General features: G+C 38.5%; 1 protein-coding gene across 2 annotated transcripts in view; it reads left to right on the top strand.

The window, feature by feature from the left end:
- PTPRR (protein tyrosine phosphatase receptor type R) overlaps positions 1–21,840 on the top strand; it is a 148,351-nt gene that overhangs the window by 8,897 nt on the left and 117,614 nt on the right. For both annotated transcript variants that reach the window (XM_055712525.1, XM_055712523.1), the window contains exon 2: positions 5,046–5,350. In XM_055712525.1, coding sequence (XP_055568500.1) covers positions 5,046–5,350 — 305 coding nt within the window. The remainder of the gene's footprint in view (positions 1–5,045; positions 5,351–21,840) is intronic.

Genomic DNA, 21,840 nt, shown 5'->3' with positions numbered 1-21,840 from the left:
CCACTGGGACTCTCCTTTTCCAGTCAAATAAGGCTCTGGTCTCTGACTCTAGAGAATGTGAGGTTAAAAAACCCCTGTAAAATGGTAATATTTTTGTGTTTTAAAAAAAGAAAACCGTGCTATGTTACTTTCTAATGGATGTTGATTATCTTGAAGTTTTTTATCTATTTTGGAGAAAGTGAAGGTATTTGAGAATTGGGAGTCTTACCAATTTTCTGGCAGGCTGCTTTAAAATAAAATGTCAACTGTCTGAGACTACTCAGGGAGTCAAGACAGTCTAGAAGAACCTTAGGATTTCTCTGTTAAGCAGAGGCCAACTGGGGCAGTCAAAAGTGCCCACAACATCTTTCACATCAGATTTACCATTTATTGTAGACTTTCATTTCTGCATATATAATACAAATCTGTAGTGTAAGACAGGCTCAGTAGCGTGTGCTATCTAACATTCTTGTGATTTACCCATCTATTATCATGAGAAGATTTTGTGTTTCCCATATACTGGGACCATATGGGTATTTCGCATGGACTTCTACTGATCCATTCTCCATCATTCTTCTGTAGATTGGATTATCTTTTTTTTCTTTTTCATTTAGAACAGAAATTGTTTTATCTTGTATGTTTCTGTAGACATCTAAGAAAATCAAGTGAACACAGAAAGCAGAACAGCTGGAACCAGCAGAATGGAGTTTTATCGAAATATTTCCAATTTTCCTTTCAGGATAGATGATGAAGACAAATATGGCAACTGGTGGCAATGGTAGAAATACTGAAATCAGTACAAACAGTGAAGATGTTCAGATGTATAAAGCATGCATTCTACATCACCCTGAATCTTCTCGCTGCACTTTAACAGATGAGGTGTTTCAGTTGGTACAGTTTTTAGAAGCAAAGCTCCAGCGACTGGCTATGCAACTAAAGATAATCTGAAATTTGGAGGAAGGAGAATACTGTTGTATAGTAGAAGCCAAATTAGAGAGGGGGGTTACAGTGAAGGAACATGGAAGCAAGATCAAGACAGGCTTTTTTTGTTAAAAAAAAAAGTTATAAGGAAAAGTAGGAGCAGCGTGTGGAAGGAAGAAGGAAAAGTCAACCAGCAGATAAAGAACAGAGGAAGACCTCTAACAATATTCATCAGGAGCTAAAGCCTAATAAAAAGAGTGATGACCAATCACTACATTGTAAAGACAGAAGAACTGGAAGACAGAATCAACAAATCATACCAGTATAAAGTCACAGTGCAGCATCTGTTACTGAGGGGAACAGGAATGGTTATAAGGTGAGATGATCTACAAGGAGGAAGGGTAGGTGGACTTCCAGGAGCAAAGATACATACAAACCTGCTGCAAAGAGAAGGTCTGATGTGAGTTTGAAAGTAACCATGGATTATTGTTCATTTTGGAAAAAATAATGAAATAATATTTTCCACTGACATAAAAATTGCTATACTTAGCTACAGGTAAAGCTATAGGTGACTTAGAAATAGGTGAAGACTCAGAGTCTTTTTGATTAGAAGAAATAGCGTGGAATCACAGTCTGAACATCTAGTCTATTGTCCTCAATGCCAAGGCAGAATAAACTATAATTCTTTATAAATACATTTGAGGGGAGGGAATTTTAGGAGGTAGAATAAAATTATTTTAGTTAAAGGGTGATATCAGCACTGGGTGAATATTACAAGTCAGTCATGAATAACTACATTTGGCAGTAGAGTTCAGACAGAGTAGTGTGAGCAGAATATCAAAACTCACTTTAGGATCCGGTTTGCTAAGCTTATGGAAGAGATACCTCTAGGAATTCTATTTTTTTGAGCCTTGTCCTAAGCCTCATTTTCTGAATTTCTGCATGTGTTGGGATATCTGAAGCTTAACAGGCACCAAAATCACTTTTTTGCTGTCATACTTCAGTTCTTCATAGCTTCTCATGGTTTCCCTGGTGACCACAAAGGAGCATTTGCTTTTTCTGTATAGATGTAGAACTTGATACAGGAATCCCAGTTTTCTCTCTCTTAAGGGTTGGAGACTGGCAGTATTTAGAGGTGAAGTGTAGCAGAAGTGCTGGTGTTTCTTAATGACTTGTTTCTCTGAGTGTCTCCTAGGTGCATACTGCTTGTGTTCAGAGCTGAAGTCTGGGGGTCAAGAGAGAATATTTTACCCCTTCATGAGCTTAAGAGAAAGCTTTACGTTCCCCTGTAGTATCAAAGGGGGCCCGCTTGTTAGGGTCACCGGAGGCATCCGTCACAGTCTGGGAGCCAAACTCTGATTGTGTTTGGGGCTTTATCCTATGAGGGCTACTTAGGTCTACTGAGGTCAATGAAGTTTTTCACATGGGGCACCCTAAATGCATGTAACCTACTTAAGCTACTGGGGCTACATGGACTTCTCCAAAACCCAAATTCAGCCTTCTAATTTTCTTGAAATGCATTTGAACCTCTGTGCTGTCAGCTGGTAAAAATAGATTTGTGAGAGTGCAAAAAGTATGTTGTGTAATTAGACTTATTAATTTCTTATTTCTACAGGATGGCTCTTTACCAAAACATATTTTGTTGTCCATCTTGAAAATCTGCTGCATCGGACCATGTATCGAATCCACTGCAGGGATCTGTGTTGCTGGTGTGATTTTTAGCATTCTAATGGAAGCAAGCTTGCTGGGATTTGGTGGGAAATGGTGATAATGCTGTTAAAAAGTAATGAGACTGATGAGCAGGCAAACCTTTCAGCCGCTTCCTTTATTGTTTTATCAAAAATAAGAAAACTATTCATGTTTTTCTGTGTTACTCTGGATTCAGCCAGGATTAACTCTGAGGTCATACTTGGGATTTACCTTAATACTATTCAGTGCACAATTTGGGCTAGTTCTTATTTATATTTTTTTTATGCTTCTTTCAGTAAAAAGAAATGAAATAAAAGGGGAATTTGAAATATTTAAGTGTGTAGGAAGTACAATATAAAGAATTCCAGGAGAATCACAGTGGAGAAACTCCTCAGAAACAAGGATGTAGGAATGAAGGAAGCAAAGAGGAACCACAGTCACCAAATGTGTCTGTAGTTACATTCCTGTATTTATCTATGATCAGAAGACATGAAAAAGAAGTGACTGTGGGAAGTAGGTGGCTATGGGAAGTGCTGATGTTTTCTTGTTTTTATTTTGCCATTCACAACTCTCTACATTGTTAGGTAAGACAAACCCTCAGGATTTTATCAATGAAGCCAGCCTCCACAAAGCTTAATGAGATCCCAGCAAGCTGAACAAGCTTTGAAATTCAGCAACCTTTAAGACTATACTCTGCAGTTTCCTTTTTTTTTTTTTTCCCTCTTGCTCCCAGTCATCTTCCCAATCAAAACCTGACAACAGATGTACACATGTGACCTAAGTGGTTATCTAGGAAATTACCGGTGTGTGTTTTTACCGCGTAAAAGAGTAGCCTTAGGTTTAGCATTGTACTTTATAGGAGTATTTCTAAGTGTACTGCAAAATGCAGGATTCTGTGTTGTCTTCTTCATATTGCTTTTCTGCTCATGTATGTTACAAATTGCTTTACTGCCTACTGACATGGACCTGCTTATGGCAGAGAATGTGTTTCCCGATGATGCTTGGCAATACTGTAGCATGAATAAGGTATTGTCCTTGATTTTCCTAACTGAAATTTCTCGAGGAAATGAGGTCAACAGAATGTAATTACCTACACTGAGATCTCCTAAGGGCACTGGGTAGAGCTGTGCAAATGACTGATTATTTTGATTTGCTTACAGAAGCAAAAAAATCAGAGGCAAAAATCAGTCTGAATAGAGCAAAATGATTTATTGTTCAACCTGAATTGAAACATGTTGTTGGTTCTTAACTGTTCTTCACAGCTCATTATGAGAATTAAAATAACATTTATTTTATATATTTTAAACTAAAAATCAGCACAGAAATTCAACATTGCCATTAACTCCAACAGCTTCTCAAGAGGAAATTCCAGGCTGATCAGAGCAAGCTCTCTGGGTTCACTTCTCTTAGAACACAAAGTCCCTTTTGTAGCACAGTGGGTTTCTCAGAGCGCTCTTCCAGTAGATGACTAATGCAGTTTCAGTTACTTTTTGTCTGTAAAGGAGCTGATCCTTGCCTATTTTACTGCTCAGAGGGACAGCCCGTCTTCCAGACTAGAAGCTGAACTGGGCTGTTATAGCTGCTCTGTTCTTCATAAAGGCATGGAAGATTCACTGTGTTTCAGCCATTAAAAAAAAAAAAAAAAAAAATTTAGTTCTGGTTCCTTTTGTAAAGGCATAATTAGAAAGTATTTTGACTATCAAAAGAAAACTTATTTATTACTAATACATAGTTTATTAAAACCATGTAATCTAAGAGTTCTTTGTGCCCAACATCAGGGTATGCAAAGTATGGCTAAATGCACACACCTGTATCTCCTCTGTAGCGAGCCAGGTGCTCTGTTGGCTGGCTAGGCAATGCTTGATGAAGGCTGGGTCATAACAAGGGACTGTAATGTTTCCTGATTTAAGCAGCTGAACAAGGAATGCAGAGTTATGATTATGGTCTCAGGCATCTGAACTTTACCTTTCTTCTTTTTCTTACGTATTTAAGTCTGATTTTTGGATTTGGTTCTTGGCCTTTTCTCCTCAAATCCTCATATATAGAAGATGATCACAGCAATTCTCATATTTGCTATTACTGGGTGAATTGGAAAGTGGACTGCACATGTTTTCCTATTGGAGTTGATATCAATACAAAAGTTGGACTTGGCTCAGCGTGTGCTCTGCTCTTGCACATCATTTTTGAAATGTTGCCCTGGCTGGAAGTATAAATAACATTTTAAAAGACTATGTAAAAAGAAGTTTAAGAATGTGATACACTTCATGTACTTAGTAGACTGTCTGTAGTGTTAAGCTATTGCTATAGAAATTGCATTGTGGGTTTTTAAGGGAATTCTTATATTACACAAATATTCTTTCCAAATCTTGCAGAACCCAAAGATCTCGTCACATTTCCAGTGCCGTCTACAGAATATCCAAGAGAGACATTCTAAACTTATTCTTCTCTTTCTACAGGCTGCTTTTCTGGAGACAATGACCACTTTTTGGCAATTCATCAGCGAAAGAGTGGAAAGCCTGTGTTCATTTATCACCATGTGCAGAGTGTGGAGAAAAGTCTGGATACTGACAGCTATAAGAATTCCAAACAAAATTTCCATTCCTCTTCCCACACCAAAATAAGCAGGTTGCACCCTGCAATAATTGTTAAATCAACCTTCCCCAGACCTGCCTACGACCCATCCCTTAATCTGTTAGCTATGACTGGTCAAGATTTGGAAATAGAAAATCTTCCTATTCCTGCAACGAATGTGATTGTTGTGGTAAGTGCCTTTTTCCGGGTTCTGGAGGTGGTTTTTTGGGGGTTTTTTTTGTGAATAAATATGCCTGTAGGTAAATACAGACAGATTGTTATGTGGGGAATCGAAAGTTTGTGTTCCACTGTCTGGCTGGTCATTAAATCTAAATAATGACTGCACAACTCAAATCTCTTCACTTCAGTGGAATTTGCTTTCATATAGGCCCACAGTGATCAACAAGCAATCTGATGAACCCGTGGAAAATATAGCCTCTCTGTAGGTAAAGAACTTACCTTTACCTCCAGTGCATTTAGTCCTCTTGTCTTGATTGATGTTTGCACTGCTTTTGCTGCATGGTTTTTAAACTGATTCTGCATAGGGCACAAGAAAATGTACTTTATGGAACAATTCTACAGAGGCAGGGAGATTTTTAAAAGGCTGACACAAAGGTTTCATTCATTTCTATTTCCCCAGTAAATCCACCATAATGCTTACATAGCTGTTTGAAAATAAGCCTGTTTCTTGCAAAGAATAGGACCTGTGTTTTTGTTGGTGTAAGCCATACGTGCTCCTTCTGTGACCTGTGGGCTGGGACCGTCCTTGTTCAGTTAACTGTATGTGATCTTTCCCATTCTCAAAAAAAGTGATGGCAGTTCTCCCTCCTACAGTGGAGGGCACGTCAGTGGAACTGTATGTTGATGCCACCCTGCTGCATCCTCACGCTTCGTGCCAGTAGAGCCACATACTGTGAGCAGAGCTGTCCTCTGTGGAGTGCACAGCAGAGTCTGTATATGCTCTGCTCAGACACTGCTCTGCCTCACCCTGCTGCATAGGTAGCCCTGCTTGATTATGGAGAAGAGCACTGGGTTCATCCTTCTACTTCCTGGAGGGAAGAATAACCATTCATAATGGCTCACGTACTCATTAGAATGAACTAATAAAGATTAAACTGGAACAATGTGACTAATTACAATCAGCAGCTATTTGCCTAATTCTGTAAATTACTCTGTACAGAAGATGCTAGATTAAAAGAGAATGGCCTTTACAAACAAGGAAAGAAGATAGAGCATACAACATTAAGGCATGTTAGCACACTAAGTCTTTCAGGATCTTGTATGCGTTCCTCACACTGGCGGTACCTCTAGAGATCTGCCCTTGTGAACGCACCAAATGCGACAAAGGCTAGTGACACAGTAAAGAATAATCGGGTGGAAAAAGGCTAGTAATTTTATTAGTCTTACATTAAAGTTTTAACAGTTAAAAATACTATCCGGGAATTAGGCTCAAAACCTGTGCTCTGGACTTGTTGCGTCCCACATGAACAAGACCTCCTACTTTGAGATTAGATGGCTAGCATAGTTAGTGGACTAGATTCAGTTGTATGTAAGTGTCCGTATCAGAGCAAAATAAGGTTCTGACGTTCTTACTTCACCGGGGACATGCCAACTGTACACAGAGTCCCCAGTCAGCACTGACTGGTACTGATCAGGAAGAGGAGATGCCAAGCAAGCTGGATACACCTATGCCCCAAGCTAGTGTAAACTAGCAGGGCCAGCCTCATAGTAAAGGTACCTGCTCTCTTTCCATAGCAAGTATTATTTCACCCTCTGTGAAAGTGAAACCTTTCTGTTAGTGCAAGGAACTCAGAATATGCATGGCCCCTCATTTTTTCGTTAAATGATGCTGTTATTTATGGCCTGTTATTTTAGTAGAGCTTTGCACACTTCTGGAGTCAGTTCTCAGTTTGCAATGGAAGAAACCTGCAAAATATGCTGGGGCTACCTTGATTTTAAGTTGACTGGCTCTGTGCCTGCATTAAAAGCTAAATGAGGCAGAGTTTCAATTGGTAGTCACATAAAGAAAAGACCTATTAAATCTACATTAAGTTCTCATTAAGTGACCTCGGTCTGAAGCTTTGCTACTACATTTCTAGGATGGAGCTGCTGCTCTGAAGCCTTCTGTTCTGGCTGAGAACCATATGTGCTTTAAAGGGGGGCATAACAGCATGAGCTAATCACGACATGAAAGCTGTTTGTAGCTTGGGATCTTCAGCTGCCTCTGGATGCGTTGAAGGACAGTGCTTTTGGTTTGCTTTTAATGTCGTCCTTTCCAAAAAAGCCATTGGGGAAGCATATGTTTTAAAGCTGAGGTGCTGAGAGTCAGACATCCCACCCTAAGAAATTTTGAAGATGTCTTCCTCCAAAGGGCAGCTGTCCCACAGCAGGGTGGCTGCCATAATCCAAGCACAGTCCTGCTCCTTCCAGGTCTCTGCACTTCAACATTTTGTTTCTCGCTCTTGAATGTCACCTGAAGTACGTTGTAATGTTAATGTCATTGCCAGGGGAGTCTTGGTGTTTTGTTTGGTTTTTTTGTTTGTTTGGGGGTTTTTTTTGTTGTTTTGTTTTGTGGTGGTTTTTTTTTTTTTAAACGCACATATATCACTCCCTCTTTGTTTCAAACTAGCATTTACTGCTTGTTGCTGCTTTTCAGTTTTTATCATACAGGGCGAGCAGCAACATTTGTTGTTTTGCCCTGGCTGACCCTTTTTGTTCCAGCCTTTAGCAATGCTGTTGGTTGCTCAACTTGAAAGGGCAATTGCTAGTGTTAATGCTTCCAGTAATCCAGTTACATGACTAGAGCACATTGTGATTTAGTATGAAAGCCAGCAACGGGGGTTATTTTTTTGAAATAAATCAGTGCTGTTGTGTCTCTGCAGAGGGGAGGAAACTGAATTAAATCTAATTTCAGTGTCTTGAGGTCCATTTTCTTCATCATCGAGGTAGAAATGTAGAGTGAAAAGATGCTTAATGTAGAATTATTACAAGGTTACATTTTGTGCTAAGGACTGGACCATCTGATAAGCAAAATGTTGCCAATGCACAGCAGAGTGCTATGAAGCCAGGAATTCTGCAGGTATTGTGTCAAAAAGTGATGTTTTGTGACTATCAATAAAGAATGCATGCTAAGCAGTAATTTTACTGAACCTGGGGAAATTGTAGTGCTTGTTTGCCTAAGGAGCAAGGATTTATTTTCTGGGAGTGAGTTTTAAATAACTAACAGAAGCCTTTCCGTCACGTTACCCAGTGTTAAGTTCCTGTTGGTTTGGGGTTTGGTTGTGTTTTTTTGTGTGTGTGTGTCCGTGTGTGTGTGTTCAGTGCACATTGTTTGCTGAGGGAAGTGAGGACAATCCAGAGCTCTTAGAAGCATTTTGACTGTTCTATAAATGCCTTAGCGCTTACCCATATGTTCTGTTTAGCTGTCTCTCTAAATGATGTGTGTCCAACTCATATTAAAATTGCTTGGTTAACATATGGAATTATATACTTTTTTGTAATACTCAAGAGTTTTCTATTTGTATGGGTTTATTTTGGATCTCAGAAACTACACAATCATCCAAGATATTAGAGAGTTAGTAGTGAAATGATCAAGTTCTCCAAATGTCTATTTGTGTTTATTCCAAGTCTTTCCAATACTGAATGTGAGGACCACCAAGGTCAAGGCAGTACGTGGAAAGTAGAAGTAGTCTGTGGATCCAACTACTTATGATTAAAAATGTTACTGTCTAATGCACTTGTTAAAAAATGCACATACATATGTATATGTAGTTAGGGATGAACTTGAGAGAAAAGCAGAAGGACTTGTAGTGAAGGTTACAGCTCACACTAGGTCTTAATTATCTCCTCATGGAGGTGCTAAAGCATCGTCCCTTGTAGCCTGCCAGTATGGTATGTCCAGAGTCTCTGTTGGGCACACAAATGTGTTGTACTAGGACTGGGCCAAGCTCCTCAGATGCTTTTTTCACTTATATCCCGTGAAGTGTTTCAGAAATGTAAAGGTAATAAATTTGCTCAATATATCAAAATTTTCCCTTTCACACCTTGGTATTACTATATACCTTCTTATATAAATGTGAAAATCTGTCTCTTTTTCTGTTGCTTGGAAACTCTACAGTAGCATTAAATTCAGCACATCAGTTTTGTTTGGTTTACATGAGTTATTGAACTGAGTTGATTTAATTAGAGTTTCTCTCAGCTAATGTCAATAGGATGTAAGATTCACAGACAGCTACAGAGCTTATGTTGCCTTTTGCATAGCATTTTGCATAAGGCTGAATGGCTCAGAACTATACCTCTGCCATACCATTACATCTATTTTGTCACCAGTATTTGAACCGTCTGCCTTCAAGCACACTGAAGAGCACAGTGCTAGTGATACTAGTGCTTGGAGAGAGGGTTCAGTGGAAAAGTCCACAAATGTATGTTTCTATAAATAGATAGATAACCACATGTGAACTAGGTATTCAAGCTTCAGTATAGGCAGTGGAAATCTAGCCTATTGGTAGTCTATTAAGCTATCTAGCACATTTCTAAACAATTTCTGGGTTATCGGGAAATTAGTATAGATCAGGGACCATATCCAAAGTCGATGTGGTCATCCTGTTTTGGAGATGAGTACTGACATGGGCCATTTCCACATCAGTTTTCACACTGCCAGAGAAAAGTATCAGACACATTTCATCTGCTAGTAGAATGTAGCCTTGATGTCTGCTTCAGGGTGAACTGACTATTTCCCTAATCCCAAAGGGTTGTAGTGACAAGATTTCTATTGATGATAGTGGGTGCTTAAGCAGCAACTGCACACTGACTACTTACCTATTTGTATATATTCATACACATACAGAGATATGTATGTTTAGTGCCGTCTTAATCTGGAGCTGATCCCAGCTTAAACAACACATTTTATATTTAAATAATGTGGAAATCCTTTCCAAATCTAGGCACAGTTCAAGTAAGTGTCTTCTGGGTGGCTTTGGGTAGCTGAAAACCATGAGGCTGTGAAACCACAGCAGAACTGCTTTTACGCTTACGTCAAATTTATCCCATAAATAATGCTGTATCCTCTTGTCTAGTTTTGCTCATACTACATACTCAGAGAAGATGCATCTTTTACTTGCTTACTGACATGGCCTTACACGTCTAAGTTCCCCATTTCCTGATGCAGCAGGTTTAATTACAAATGTCAAGGCCCAGAATTTTCTTTTCCCTATATCTTATTTCATTATTCCCACATCTTTTTTTTTTCTGCTGGAAATGTCTGTTTTTCTAATTCTTTGTACTTTCTATGAAACCATGGTTTCCATGTGGAATGTCATCCCTAAGGCCCTGTAGTAACATACAGCATGTCCTGATCTCTCTTCCTTTATGTATCCACTCAAGACTTTTGATGCAAGACTTGCTTCTTCCTTTTAAAGATCAGCCAAAGAAAGGGAACCAGACTACAAAATAACCCTACTTTCTGAACATTGAAATTGCCTCTACTGATGGGCGTTGTTGGAGTACCATAAGAACAACTGTATGAAGAGAGCTTGATAAAAAGGTGGGGGCATCCAATCCCTCCAATCATTTCCAGTTTTTTTTAAAAAAAATCTTATAGGTACATTTTTTTGGAGACACTTAATATAGTTTTCTACTCATAAAAATGGAACAACGTCTATGGAATTTGCTTTTTACTTTTCTTCAGATGAAAAATGCATGTTTCTTCTCAGTGGTATTTTGGTAATATAAGATGCCCTCTTTTTCAAGGCTAAGTCACGAAGTTTTACTGAATGAGAGGAGTAGGACACAGAGGGCCCTCTGAGTCACAGCACCAAGCTGTGTGTGATCTTTCTGTGTACCAGAAGGTAAATGACCTGAGAATCCCAAGAAGAGAAGATGCTCTGATAGGTTATTAGTGAAAAAACATTATTTCAGATTTCCCCAGCTGTCCACTCCACTGACTGTTTTTTCATAATCTCTTACTGGTTTTTTTTTCACTGATATTGGATACCTTGCCTTGAAATAAGATAAAGTATCTTCCTTTTTTTCAGTTGTTCTTGTTAGGAGCTCTTCTCTCTTTCAAATACTGTGGCAGCCTTTGCTGGCACAGCATCCACCCAGTTAACTGGCCCAGTAAGGCCATGGCAAACAATCCGCAAAGTTACATTCAAATGATTCTGTCTCAGTCTGATAAAAACGCATATAAGCCTGTGAGAATCTTTGATAGCTGAGAGTGATCCATTAGACCAGAAATTTAGGACTGCTTTTAAGAGACCACAGACCAAAAGTCATTCTTTGTTTGGGAGGGAGAGGAGGGAAGAGGAATGGATAAGGCAGAGGATGTTCTTACAACAGTTCTGCAGCAAGTGGCTTGTTGTTGCTCATGAATTGTTTGCCTTCCATCATCTGTTGCGTGATACGTTGTACTACAGTTAGTTTGGAAGTTATTTGAAATGGTAGTTTTATCTTCCTATTACACCCTGTACAGTAATGTCCTAATTTTCACTGGGATAGATGTAGATGTATGTATATATAGTTCTATCTGTGGCTAGATGTAGTTATACTATATTATAATAATAGAAGTGACTAAGGAGCTTCTTTCTGAATACTGGATGAACCTGGGGTCTCAGCCTTGAGTCTGCCAGATTCTGACTCCAAAGGCCATTTAGCTTCTGGTGTGCAGAAAGACCACACACAGCTTAGCTCTGGGACTCAGAGGGCTCTCTGTATCCTACTTCTCCCATTCGGTAAAACTACCCTAAGCTCACTCCCTCTGTAGACCCTGTGAGGAGGTGATCAAAATACTTTTGAAAGTATATTAAGCTACAAAATGAGGTGAGAATAAGGCAAAAAATTATGAGTGAGGAGAACAAGTAGTCCATAAAGTGGCAGGTCAACCAGTGCTGGGGCAGACAGCCAAGCTAGCTGTCTATGAAACATAACACAAAGTCAGATGTCACTTTTTGTCACTTAATGTCTGTTACTGCCAGCCTGAGAGAGGGATTGGCACTGGACCAGGCAGAGGAGGCATAAAGAGAAAATCATGCCTCTGCAGTGACTTCTCAAAGGAGCCTCCTGAGGAGTAAGATCTCAACATCCAGTAAGGTATCAACTATGTCCCTCTCCATTTCCAGGTCATGTGTTTGTCTGATGCTTGGAACAACAGAGGATAAGTCCCATACTAATAGACAGTGAAGTTTTAAGACCTTATTATAAATACAGTGCTGAATGGCTACAAGCTCTAAATGTTAGTCACACATTACAACAGTGGGCAGTATCAATCAGTACCCATAGTGAGATTGTTATAATCACTATTGTGTTCCTTTGCACTTTATATCATGACCCCAAACATCAGGTCTTCCCAGTATTTGGCATCTAGACTCACATCCACCTTCTAATGAGAATGATGCTCACCGTTATCTCAGTCCTTTCTTAAGTAATTTTACTAGACATAACATATTTGCAGCAAGGCTTGCAAATAGACCTGGTAGCCTGCAGCTCTGTCATTCTGGATTTTGTTTGCACAATGAGATCTAGAGAGTCTGCATTAGTTGGCCTCATTTGCTTGCTGCTTCCTTCTGTGCACTTCAGCAGGGATAATTGCATGCTGAACCATTATCATGGTATTGTGTTTGCTGTCAGTCTTTGTGAAAAACAGGAAAGATTGCATTAGGTTGTAACATGCACTAAAATCTCCTTAAGGCACTTGTTATATGACTTGCAAAATGTTAAAAAAATGGTGGGATATTCAGCAACCCAGTGTTTTAATTGATTATCTTACTGCTAGCAACTTTGGGATTATTTTTCTGTAACATTCAGTGGGATGATAAACTTGCACAGAAGTTAGTCATATCTTTCACAAATTGTCCAGATCTTTATTGGTCACAAAGTTTTCTTTTCTCTGCATTTTTTAATTAAGGGAACATGTTTCTTGAAGTCATTTAATTTTTTTCATAAACTGCACAGTTAAATGAAAAATGGATTTCAGGAGCAGGCATGTTACATGTTTTTAAGCTGAAGCCTAAAGTTTCATTGGCAGCATTGGCAGTTAGCATTGTGCAATTTATCTGTGAAAAAGCGTCAGCTGTTCCATACTTCTTCTTTCAGCTGCATATTCCTATCACTGGCCCATCCCAGCTATAAAGTAGACACTTACATGTAGCAGAACAGAATCTACCTATGTTTTTCCATTCTTCAAATTATTGGGTTTTGTCCTCCAGGAAATTCCTTATTGATTTTTTAATTTTTTTTTTTTTGGGGGGGGGGGGTTGATTGGTTTTTTTTTGGTGGCAAAACAAGAGATTTTCCATGAAATTGGATAGAATTCAGCCACAGTTGCAGCCAAATCAAAGACCTTCACTTTTGCTTAAGCATTTTCAAGATACCTCAGTTGTTCAGAGGAACTCACATGTGGAGAAAGACTGTTTACCCAAATGTGGGAGTCCTTTCTCAAAGCGTTGCTCTAAAGGAGGTAGAGGCAAAACCTGAACCTGAGTCTTTCTCATTTCACTGAACTAAGGGGTACAGGGTACCACTTACCTCATATTCACAGGTGAAAGTATTTGTGTGAACCAAAACACATAGTTTCAGCAAACTGAATATTCAGAGAAGTGTTTATCTTGGGCTGATCCAGTACAAATTTCTTGTACATGTTTTGACTTGGTTTCTGAAATAGGGAAAAACCCCACAAACAAGCCCCCCCTGCTGCCTCATTATTGCTTACATGACTGCATTTATTCCTCTGATTGAAGTAGGCTAATGTATCATTTCTGTGCCATGCTATACTGAATTCCACGAGAAAAGACCCAGAAATTTTGACATCAGTGGATTTTCCATCCTTGCTCTTTGTTTGACCTTTTTTATGACAGTGCCCAAACTGCATTTTGGGTGTTTCAGCATTCAGCTTTGGAGGTAGCCTTGCACTCCTCGCCAGTTGTAACCGCACTGACTCCATTACCCTGAACAGTACAGCAGAAATTCAGGAGATTTCTATACTGCTATCAATGTTCTGTGTTCCTTTTACAAGTGGGCTGAAACCTATTACTGCCTAAATATGACTAAGGAAAGGGGAGGTTTCCTGGCACACGGGTTCTCGGTGGAATCACACATGCTTGACATTCAAAACCATACGAACAAAATGGCTGTGCTGGGGTCATGACACATGACACATAAACAATTCAGTCACTACTTCCCGCAATAAATATATGCGTTGTGTTGATAATGTTCAGGAATAAAGACTGAAGAAGAACTTTTTCTTCTTTTTTTTTTTTTTTTTAATCCCTTAGTGCCCTCAGAGAGCTATCTTTATGAAAACCGAAGTCCCCTACAGTGACATTTAAAAGGCAGATAAAGGGCACTCAGATAAAAAGACAGCATGTGTTTCCTTATCTGTCAATGTTTTGTTGGATCTGGCAGTTCAGCTTCTGGAATAATCCTTTTGGTTCTTCATTTCTGACATTGTTAGGAAAAGTGACAGCTTCTGTAAAGTTCCTCAATACATGGTTAATAATGTGTTCTTGTATGTAACCCTTTAAATATTAAACCTTATAAAAATTGCCTTTGAATAAGAAAAATAATAATTCTTTGTACCATCGCCACATTAATTTGTGATGCTTTTAAAACACAGTGAAACAGACAAACATTATTAGGCAGTAGAAGATGGTCTTTTGAACACACTTTTTATAATGCTTCATAGATCAAGAATTACTGCACTTCAGCATCTCTTTTGCAAAAAATAAATATTGAATTCTGAAATGAAATGCACAAGCTGGGAGGATATTGGAGTTTGAAAGGATTGCATAGCTGTCAACTGAATGATGTTTTTTCAGTCACCTCAGTATTAAAACGGTTCATGGAAAGCGGAATAAGCCAGGGAGGTAAGCAGAGAGGTACAGAGCCTTTGTCTGTCTTTGTTGTGGTTGCTAAAAGCATTTAAGTAATGTTTTGCTGTCCTTCCTTTGAAGGTCAGTCATGACTGACAGTTTGTAATGGAGATAATTCGTATTTGGCTCTGCACCACAATAAACCAGCAGAAAATTCTTTTAGTGGATACAGTGCTCTGAATCGAGTATATAGTAGGAGCATCATGAAAAGTGTTGAGGGTATATAACCAGACTGCTAATACAATGGCGTTGAATAGTGTAGGAAAGTGGTTGACTGCATATGTTTTATCTGTGTTTATTTAAACATAAATTGAAACAGATTTACATTTCAGCATTTATTAGCTGTTGGAGAATAATAGTGGAATGTCTGCTTTGTACAGACTGGCTGAGGACACACATTCTCCTTGGGAATGGTCATTCTGTAATAAACTGTAGCACAGAAATCAATGACAATATAAATCAAGATTTTTAGATTTACGATATGCTAAAGTAAATTTTGCTTGATTTACACAATGCCATTGATTGAATTTAACTTCATGGGTTCTGCCCATTTTCCTGTTGGTGTTTTTAGAATAAGAGGTTATCTTTTTGCTGATACTAATTGTAGTAGTAATCTTGTTTTCTTTTTGAAAACATACTGAGAGAAATAAGGGTCATTTCTGTTACAGTCCTGTGGTGGTCTGGCAACACTTACAGCTTTCTGCACTGTTTAGCCAAATTGTTGCTGATATGCTTTCTTTGTGCAACGTGTAATGTATTGTCTAATTAAGAACACAGCTCTGGAGGCTAACCTTTACAAATAGAGATATTTCAATTTCATGTAATAAAAATTATTTCATGTTATAACATTTTAATTTCAGGTACTGTACCATGCAGCTCTATAGTAGTGCAGTCTTCTGAGTTTACAGGTCATTAAAACACAAATGTTTTAGGTTAGTGGAAGAATGACCTTAAAGACTGCACTGTTAGAGCTTTTGCATTCTTCAGGCAAAGTAAAGCTAAACCAGCATAGAAATTATATTCCTTGTCCTAAGGTGATGATGAAAAATAAGCATGAAGCAGATGCTGTTGCCAAAACCTTTCTCATAGGCTTTCTCTGGAATGGTGCTACAGGATGCTGTGGCTTTGCCTAATTAGCCACAGAGAAAGTGTATACAGGCAATAGACATTAACTTGAAAATTACAATACTTGCTCCCTTTCTTCCACTATTTTCTGTTTAAACTATAGCTACACTACGTAAAGGCCTCTCCCCTTTGTCCATTGCCTACTATGACATAAACTTAGTTTTAAGCGTTTCTAGATTGACCATGGTAGAAAGACTCTGTTAAAGGATGGATGGGATGGGAGGAGGAAGGTGATTATTAGCTGTAGGAACACCTCTCTGGCATGCTGTATACATACTTTTATGGTTGGAACAAGAGACTATTGACTGGAGTTGGGAGAATAAGGAAACATAAACTGAAATTTTAAAAGACCACCCAGATAATGAGATAGCAAGAAAGCTATTGAATGTTGTTCAAGAAAACTGTAAAAAAAACCCCACAAACAAAAGAACAAGCAAACAAAAAAAAAACCCACCCAAAACCACTGACCCCTCTAGAAATAGGTAATAGGACAACAATTAAATAGATAATTTGAAATCCATACGCTAAATAAAAAAAATGATTGTAGCTTTAATTTCTAAATATGCTTCTTAAGAATCTGCCTGAAAATTGATATAACCTTTAATGAGATAACTGTAACGTGAGTCTTTCGCTAATGAATGAATTAGAAACCATATGAAAGCATTAAGTAGAATAATAAATGTACCATACACAAAAGTAGGACATCCATAAATCATGTATGATGTCCCTTCTCATCAGTTCTTGGCTCTTTGAGTCTTATTGAGTCTAATTGAAAGCCAGGGTAGCTGGATATTAGAAAAACTAGATTTGTTAGTCAGATAATAGACAACTTTCATTAAAGCATTAATTAATTTTAGAAGGCTGAGGGCCTGATACATTAAAAATACTTGCAAAGCAGTGCTACTTTAGTCATATTTTTTTCTATTGTAATTACTGTCTTCCTCTGGTCAATGAAAGTTATTCGTGTTCTACTTTAACTTGCTCAGCAAGCATGATAGGATAGTATTGTGTTTATCAGATTAAGTCTTGTCTTGCCCAAACAATTCCAAAGGCTTCAAATGGCTTCATGATCCAGGAACAAAAGATGGCTGTTCTTACAGTAAATGTGAGTGAGCTTTCTTCCTCTTTCAAAGGCATAGATTTAGAGTACCTGTGTTAAGTAGTTCATTCTATGCACAGTCCTTCATGCCAGCAGAGACAAGGGAACACCACAGAAAATACCTTTTTTCCTCCCCCCTTCCCCCCTTCACTTGTATTTAAACATGTTAATTTAAACTCTCTTTTTATCACCTTTAATGGTTTCCTTCCTGGAATCAAATCTCATTAAGATGATGGCCAAAATAAACATTTTGCATCACTTATGAAATGAGAGTACAGCATACATGCTGAAATTAATGTGAGACTCAAACAACAAGCTTGCTCTGCCAAAGTAATACATGTCTATGCCAAAATGACCAGAGTTGCTTTAATAAAATACTTTAGGAATTTTTTTCACAGATAAATGGATTTACAATATTGGTTCTAAAAAGTTAAAAGATCCAGTCTGACAATAATATTATTCAGTACAAATAGCACATCTTTGTGGTGGTGAAAAATATGCTAAGAAAAAGTAAAGATAAGGAGCTTATTTACAAGGATCCTATTTATTTCTGTCCAGGTGTTGAGTAGGATATTTTTATAATTATTTTTTCATTATTCAAAGTGAGGGACTAAGGGATGTTGTAGATAATGAAATAAACCTTGGTAATGTAATGTAACAATATAACAATTTAACATAGTAAGATCATGATGTAGATGTACTGGGCACAGAGTTAGCTCACATCTATCAGGACCTAACATCAAGATGCTAGCCAAGGCCTAGCATCAGTGCACAGAGCTGGCCATCTCTAACAAAAAGTCCCTTGGAGTCCCAGTGCCAGGGAATGTGTTGCAGAACATGAGAAGCATCAATATCAGCACTGAGTTATGGCATCCTCCTGACTGAGCTACCACTGCTTAAGGGCAGCTTTGGTGTCTCTGCATTTGTGTGTCATTAAACTGAAATCCAAGGGCAACTCAGCACTTGTATCTTTAGGTCAGGGAATGTATTTCTAGGCCAGACTCAGATGTTTCCAGCTGTCCTACCCACAATCAAACCCTTTCTTTTGTTCTCATGTAACTGATCTTTCTTCTGTAACTCTACCAGTTTGGTTGGTTGGCCAACAAGGTGTGTTCAGTCCTTGGCAATGCTTCCTCTTCACCCACATCAAATTCACTTTTGCTTTCTACTGTTATCTTTCAGTGGACTGTAAATTTGGCTTGTCTTACAGCTGTAGGCTTTCCTGGGAGCTAGCCAAAATTTCCCTGGTGTGCCCTGTTTGACTCATGGGTTGCCAGTGCATCAGTCCTCATTTGTTACGAGCACAGTCCTGTAAATTCTTTTCATTAAAGGTAAGAGACTTTAAAGGAAGAATCCAGTGCATCTGGCATGCTGCTTATTCATCTCTTGATCAATCACTGAAGAAACTAAATACTTCAGAAATACGTATCTGCTACTTGAAAGGACTGTTGAACCACTGTGGCCTCATTAATGTCTTGTGTGTTGCCGGTCCCAGTGGTCCCTGCCTTTGCCAAACGCGGTTGTGTAAGTTTGGCAGAGGCTGCTGGCTTTTCTTTGTCTTGATGTTTTTATAACCCTTTCCATCCATTGCTCTAGTGCTATTGATCTTTGCTCTCTTGGCCATGTTACTGCTATCATTGTTTCTCCAGTTGTAATAGAAAGGCCTTGACTATAACCTTTGACTCCAATACACAGTAATTTATTTTCTTGGCTGGTCTACTTTAACATATAAGCTACATCTTTGATTTCTTACATCTTATTCTGACTGGAGGCCGACTGACTGCCTCTAAGTTTGGCTTTCTTTTTCTTTCCCTTGTCTTTCATTGTGGACTTCTCTCAAAATTACTTTGAGGCCAATGCAATGCAAAATTGATATCACATCAGCTGCCAAGTAGCTCTCTAATTGCTTATTAGTTATGGTGTGGATCACCTATTCCTTGTAGCAATTGAGCTGTACATGAGGCTGATCAAGAACCACTGAAATGAAGTCTGAGTCAAAAACTCAAGGCAGAGATATCCCCAAAACAAAGTTCCATTTTTAAAGAATTTTGAGGTTTGATGTAAAAAACCCCAACCAACCAAAACCAAACAAACAAAAAACCTGCAATAAAAAGGAATTATATAGACCTTTTGATTGGGAGGTAGGGAGGAAATGAAAGTAATGTATCACAAAATGGCCAAGATCCCAGAGCTCAAGGCATAGAGCTACAATGGGCACTCAGGTTCCAGCACCTCTTTTGCCACATCTGGGTGGGAGCCAAGAGGCACAAGGAGAGTTTTAGTTAAATCATCCAAATCAGGTTATTTAGTGTCTTTGTTTACGTTTTAGGATAGACCTGAGACAGGCTTATGCAGGGGGTGTTTTCAGTGTACTTGAGATTGGTCTTGCTTTCAATATATGGGAGTTACAGAAAGCCAAGTCTCTTTTACATACTGAAATGTTTTGCTCTACTTTCCAGATCAATTCTCATTTAATTATTTGGACTGAGTGTACTCTGTGGTGTTGGAGGAATAAGATTTGTCTGGAAGTCTAGTTATTCAATTAATCATGTGGCATATGGAGGACGAAGCAATAATTCTTTATCCTCAAGCATATACAGATTAGGGACTGGAGCTGAGGTCTCCCATAGGCAGTATAAAGCTCTAACCACAGATCTGTTGCTTGTTCCAAAGTAAATCAGTCTCCAGGTCTTCAGCAGGTTGGCCATTAGTGAGATTATCAGCAATATATTATTTTTCAGCAGTATAAGACTCACAATTTTGAGAAGAAATTCTGGGGACAGGAGCTGGAGAAGGAACCTATCCTTAATTGTTCTTTTGCTAACAGCCTGTGCAAAATCAGGAGGCAGTGTATTGGCATGAGACTCAACACAGATTATCCTGGTAAAGTTTCACTGAGTTCTTCATGCAACCTAGATAGCCAGGAGTTTTTGCATCCTTGCAAAAAAAAAAAAAAATAAAAAAAAATTAAAGGAAACAGTATAAAATAAAAACACAGGCAAGTATTTCTGAACAGGGAGATAAGACCACATGCAGTCCATGTGCTTTATCTGGTAAAGTGGGAAGGCAGAAGTTGGTTTTCACAGGCAATACCAGAAAGGTTACATAAAGAGAAAGGAATGAATAAAAACGCAGTGTGGTGCATCTAGCACACTCCATTATTCCCTGTTAGGAAAGATCGTTTATTATCCATGGAAGCCTTTTAAAAATTCTCTATGTATAATCAGGAGCCATTTAATTTTAAAATCATAATGTCAACTAGACAATTATTTCAGGTAAACTTGCACTGTATTACTTATGCATTGTTCATTCTTCCTTAAATTATATTTCCTTCTGGTACTTACAATTTAATACTACTGATGTGAATTGATGTGAAACTTATAAGAGTTCTAACTGATACATTTTATGTTGCCCAGTATAATTTCTCTCCATCTAATCAGGCATGTAATGTATTCAAAAATATTAATTCACAAGGACGTTGCTGCAGTTTTCCTATGTCCTTTCCCCATCCCCCCCCCCCCCCCATCTTTTCCTGTTTTGGCTAACCATGTGCAGTATTCTGTACCCTTTTTTATTCTTATCTTTCATTCCTGTAATAAGTTTGCTGGAGTTCATGACTCCAAAATACCTAGTCTGTGATGCCTAGTTAAGACATTTGTCTCATCATCCATTCAAACAGTCCCTCTCATCTACTCCTTCTCTGACTCTGCTGTGTGCAAGTCATATAAATCCTTTAATCCTTTCCTCATCAAACCCTTGTCACATCTTGTTTTTAACATGTGTTTGGGTTTCAGACTATGATTGGGCAAATATCTAATCTTACATAAAAAATTTGAAATTGGAAAAATACTTTAAATAGCGTATTCATCTTGCTTGATCATGCCCTCATATACCTGCTGGAAGTGAAGCTCGGCTTCCCTCCTTAGAGTGCCTCATTGTTCTTCTGCACACTTCTGCCCATGCACTCATCCCTTCTTCTCACATCTTCTCATTCTTCTCATGCTCTGCTATTCTACCTCTCCTTTTTGCATCTCTTCAGTACTACCTTGGGCTCAGTAAGCCCCAGGCTACTACCAAGGTCTTGGTTTGCCTTTGTTTTTTAGTCACCTTCATCTTAGCCTTTCTTTTCCCTTTTGTCTTCTGCTCCTTGTAGCCTCAAACCATTTTACTGATCTCTATTTCCTCTCCATTTTTACATATTTTTTTAGCCCACACTTCTTTTTGGTTCCCTGGATAAGTCTTCCCCTCTGCTGTGCACATTTGTTTTTTGCCGAGGGCCCTTCTGTTACCAGCTCTCTGACAATGCTGTGAATATGCAGACATTTTCTTGAACCGTGATGTGCATCTTCTCAACATATATTGTGACAGTATGGCAGTTGTTCTCAACACTGCTTTTAGTGAGAAGGTTTTGTCTGTTTTTATTTTAATTATTATTATTATTTAATTTATCATGGCATTTAACTGCTGCGGTTCACTCTGAGTGAACCTATTTACTTACTTGCTTGTGATAAGCTAGGAAAAAACAGCTGGAGAATATTCCTACTGTTGGTATAGGGTTGCCTTGCTTTTGCAGTCCTCCACGGTCTTCTGGAT

The sequence above is a fragment of the Falco cherrug genome, chromosome 5 (assembly GCF_023634085.1).
Source record: "Falco cherrug isolate bFalChe1 chromosome 5, bFalChe1.pri, whole genome shotgun sequence".
Taxonomy (NCBI): Eukaryota; Metazoa; Chordata; class Aves; order Falconiformes; family Falconidae; genus Falco; species Falco cherrug.
This window is presented reverse-complemented; position numbering and strand designations above follow the sequence as displayed.